This window comes from Dermacentor albipictus, chromosome 5 (genome assembly GCF_038994185.2).
Source record: "Dermacentor albipictus isolate Rhodes 1998 colony chromosome 5, USDA_Dalb.pri_finalv2, whole genome shotgun sequence".
In the NCBI taxonomy this organism is placed as follows: domain Eukaryota; kingdom Metazoa; phylum Arthropoda; class Arachnida; order Ixodida; family Ixodidae; genus Dermacentor; species Dermacentor albipictus.
Window position 1 is genome coordinate 92,697,245 of NC_091825.1, and position 4,765 is coordinate 92,702,009.

Consider the following 4,765-nt stretch of genomic DNA (forward strand, 5'->3'; position numbering starts at 1 on the left):
GTTCCGTGCACGTCGAAAGCCCCGAAGCCGGGTTAGAGGTAGTTTGGGAAAGACTTGAGGAATGCTATGGTCGTCCGGAAATTATAGAAGAGGCCTTCTTCAGGAGAATCGCAAGTTTCCCCAGACTGTCCGACAAGGACACCGAGAAACTGAGAGAGCTGGGAGACCTGCTTCTTGAAGTTGAGGCTGTAAAATGTGACCCTCACCTGACTGGGCTTTCCTATCTGGACACGGCAAGAGGGGTAAACCCCATTGTAGAAAAACTGCCGCAGCGCTTGCAAGACACGTGGATAGCGAAAGGCTAGAAGTACAAACAAGATCATCGGGTCGCCTTTCCCCCTTTTTCGTTCTTTGCCAGCTTTATTAGGGACCAAGCGAAAACGAGAAACGATCCTAGCTTCAAACTCAGCACCGCAAGTGGCACCCCCTCAAGGCTTCCAAGAGCAGACAGATGGGCAGCGAATGATGGCACGAGAAGAACGCCCATCTCAGTGCAACTGACGGACGTGGAGGCAAGCACCGACCATCCGCCCTCAAACGCACCAAAGTGGCATTATACAACTAAGCATTGTCCTCTGCACAGGAAGCCTCACCCCCTCCAGAAGTGTCGTGCTTTCAGAGAAAAACCGCTGGATGAACGAAAATCTCTGCTGAAAAATTATGGGATATGATTCAGGTGATGCGCTTCAAGAGACCACTTTGCAAGAGACTGCAAAACAGTTCTCAAATGCGACGATTGTGGTAGCGAGAGGCATGCCACAGCACTTCATGCTGGCAATGTCAACCATAGGTCTACTGTGGCTCATCACGACTCTGAAGATGTAAGTCTTGACCAAGATTCCGCACTTGAGGTGTCATCTAAGTGTACAGCGGTCTGCGGTCAAAGCGGCGGTGGCAAATCCTGCTCTAAGATCTGCTTGGTGAAAGTTAGTCACCCGACTCAGCCCCACAACACTGAAAAAATGTATGCCATCTTAGACGACCAGAGCAACAGGTCCCTTGCAAGAACAGAGTTCTTCGACATTTTCGGGCTCAATGGTGACAGTTCCCCCTACACACTAAGGACATGTGCTGGGACTACAGAGGCGATAGGAAGAAGAGCATCCGGCTTTCTCATTGAGGACATTCATGGCTCCGTGAAGCTACCCTTGCCAACACTCATCGAGTGCAACGAGATGCCTAACAACAGGAACGAGATTCCAACCCCGGAAGTGGCATCGCATCACCCTCATCTCAGAGCTGTAGCTAAATTCATTCCTCGTTTGGACCCAGAGGCCAAGATTCTACTTCTCCTTGGGAGAGACATCCTCATAGTACACAAGGTTCGACAACAGCGCACCGGACCGGCTGATGCTCCATTTGCTCAGAGACTGGATCTGGGATGGGTCATCGTGGGGAATGTCTGCATAAGCCGAAGTCGCACACCGGACTCTGTGAGCAACCTCAAAACAAACGTCCTTGAAAATGGACGCCCCTCCCTTTTCGAGCCATGCCAGAATCATTTTCTGGTCAAGGAGAAGCTCGCTGACACGCAAGGGTCGACACAATGCTTCCAACCAGCTCAGAACGCTGCTAGGAATGACCACTGTGACAATGGGGTCGCTGAAACGCTGTTCCACACAACGAAGGATGACAACAGACCTTCCTTTTCCGTCGAGGACAGGAAGTTCTTGAAGCTGATGGACGAGGAGCTCTCAAGGGACGAATCCAACAGTTGGGTAGCGCCTCTTCCCTTTCGTTCTCCAAGACCTTGGCTTCCGAATAACAAGTGCTTGGCTGAGTCACGCCTCACTGCTGTCCAACGGACCTTGAAGAGAAAGCCAGAACTGAGGGAACAGTTCGCGAGCTTCATGGACAAGATGTTCAAGAACGGCCACACCGAGGAAGCTCCACCGGTTCGAGAAGGAGAAGAATGTTCGTACCTCCCCATCTTTGGTGTTTGCCATCCACGAAAGCCCGGGGAAACGCGAGTCGTGTTCGACTCCACTGCATAGTTTAAGGGCGTGTCTCTAAACAGTATGCTGCTTACCGGTCCACACATGATCAACGGCCTGCTTGGAGTGCTCATCCGATTCCGGAAAGAGCCCGTAGCCATTACTGTGGACATTAAGCACATGTTCTACTGCTTCTTGGTACGAGACGACCACCGAAATTATCTGAGGTTTCTGTGGTTCCGCAACAACAACATCTATAGTGACGTGGTGGAGTACGGAATGAAGGTACATGTGTTTGGAAACAGCCCTTCACCAGCAGTTGCAACGTACGGGCTGCGGAGAACAGCACGAGAAGGAGAGGAAGAATTTGACAGCGACGTCAGGCAGTTCATCGAGAGGGATTTCTATGTCGACGATGGGTTGAAGTCTCTCCGCAACGTCAAGGACGCCATCAGCCTAATACGTCGCACGCAACAGATGTTGGCCGCATCAAACCTCAAGCTCCACAAGATAGCCTCTAACTGCCCTACAGTGTTGGAAGCCTGTCCAGAAGAAGACCGTGCCAAGGATTTGAAGGATCTTGACGTGAGCAATGGCTCACAGCCGATCCAACGCAGTCTGGGAGTTCCTTGGAATCTGAAGAAGGACGTCTTCACATTTACGAGTCCAGACCAAGAAAAGCCATTCACTCGGCGCGGTGTCTTGTCAGTGGTGAATAGCCTGTATGACCCACTTGGGTTTGTTGCTCCAGTCATCGTTCAAGGAAAGTCCCTCCTCCGAGAGCTAGTCGCTGAGACATGCGACTGGGACTGCCCACTTCCTGACGAAAAGAGAGCCGCCTGGGAGGCGTGGAAGGACTCCTTGCAAGTACTCGAGCAGCTGGACATACCTCGCACCTATGCCCCTGCCTCACTTACTACCGCAGAGAGGAAGGAACTGCACATATTCTCCGACGCATCAACCAAAGCTGTGGCTGCAGTGGCGTACCTCAGAGTGACATATCCAGATGGTGCGTGTCATGTCGGGTTCGTCATAGGAAAGGCTAAGCTAGCACCGCATCCGGAACACACCATCTCAAGGCTTGAACTGTGCGGCGCGGTGCTGGCAGTGGAGCTAGCAGAGCTTATCAGTCGTGATATAGATATGGAACTTCATGCTGTAAACTTCTATACTGACAGCAAGGTCGTCCTAGGCTACATACATAATGAGACGCGAAGGTTTTTTGTGCATGTCAGTAACAGGGTGGAACGCATAAGGAGCTCTACACGGCCAGACCAATGGCACTATGTTCCTTCTGACATCGACCCTGCGGATCTCGGAACCAGGTCTGTGCCAGCAGCCCAAATGGCAGGATCGACCTGGCTGACAGGCCCGGACTTTTTGCATCGTCAAGAACGCTGCTCGCAGGTATTGAAGGGCAAGTTCGACTTGGTCGATGCGGATTCCGACACGGAGGTGCGGCCCCAGGCAAATGTTTTCGCAACCAGTGTGGGCGTGAAAAAACTCGGCAGCAAGCGGTTCGAGCGCTTCTCAAGTTGGATTACGCTTACTCGCGCAGTTGCAACGCTTGTACGGCTAGTGGACAAAATTCGGGGCACTTCTGAAAACGTGTCAGACTGCCCGCATAACAGCTCATCTCACCAACTCTGACCTTCTGCAGAACACCTAGCCCGAGCAAAGGCAGTCGTCATTCTATCTGTCCAGAAGGAAGCCTTTTCAGAGGAGTTGAAAAGCTTGCAACGAGGAAAGCGACTACCGAAGTCAAGCCCTCTGTGGAGACTGGATCCATGGGTTGATTCCGACGGTCTTTTGAGAATCGGTGGCCGACTAGGCAGGGCCAACCACTTCAACCAGCAAGAGCAGAAGCCCATCATCATGCCAGGGCGACACCACGTCACCACCCTGGTTGTGCGGCACTATCACGAAGAGGTCAAACATCAAGGACGCCACTTCACTGAGGGAGCAGTCAGGGCAGCTGGGTTCTGGATCGTCGGAGCTAAGCGTAGCATCGCCTCATATATACACAGTTGTGTTACATGTCGCAAGCTCAGAGGAAGGCAGCTACAGCAGATGATGGCAGACCTGCCCGCAGAAAGACTAAGCACCGAGCCACCTTTCACTTATGTCGGACTAGATGTATTCGGCCCCTGGCAAGTGGCATCTCGTCGCACCAGAGGCGGTGAGGCCAACAGTAAACGGTGGGCCGTGCTCTTCACTTGCATGAGTATCCGTGCTGTTCATATTGAAGTAATCGAGAGCATGGATACCTCAAGTTTTATTAATGCGCTCCGCAGATTCTTCGCCATAAGAGGCCCGGCAAAGCAACTGAGGTCTGATTGCGGGACAAATTTTGTTGGAGCATGCACCGAACTAAAGGTGAGCACCAGTGGCCCAGACCACGAGAAGCTAGGAACTTTCCTGTCAGACTATGTATGCACTTGGGTGTTCAATCCCCCTCATGCTTCTCACATGGGAGGAGTGTGGGAAAGGATGATAGGAGTCACACGGCGAATTTTGGACTCCATGCTTCTTGAGAATACCTCTCGTCGCCTTACTCACGAAGTCTTGGTAACCCTCTTGGCAGAAGTCTCAGGGATTATAAATTCGCGACCCCTCGTTCCTGTTTCAACGGACCCCGAGTGCTGGGAAGTGCTGACTCCGGCAACGCTTCTGACCGAGAAGGTCGGCGGCAACACAGTGCCACCAGTCTTTAACGATAAAGATATATATCAGCGACAGTGGCGGCAGGTTCAGTGGCTGGCCGACGCCTTTTGGTGCCGCTGGCGACGCGAGTTCCTCACCACCCTGCAGAGTCGTCGCAAGTGGCAGGG

At 52.4% G+C, this 4,765-nt stretch overlaps 1 protein-coding gene across 1 annotated transcript; it reads left to right on the forward strand.

The window, feature by feature from the left end:
• Positions 1 to 962: 962 nt before the first annotated feature.
• LOC135897056 (uncharacterized) lies at positions 963 to 1,994 on the forward strand. The gene has a single exon (XM_065425624.2). The coding sequence runs from the start codon at positions 963 to 965 to the stop codon at positions 1,992 to 1,994; it is 1,032 nt and encodes a 343-aa protein (XP_065281696.2).
• Positions 1,995 to 4,765: the final 2,771 nt, after the last annotated feature.

Coding starts and splice junctions, on each gene's coding strand:
- LOC135897056 (XM_065425624.2), top strand. CDS start 963: ATGTATGCCATCTTAGACGACCAGAGCAACAGGTCCCTTGCAAGAACA.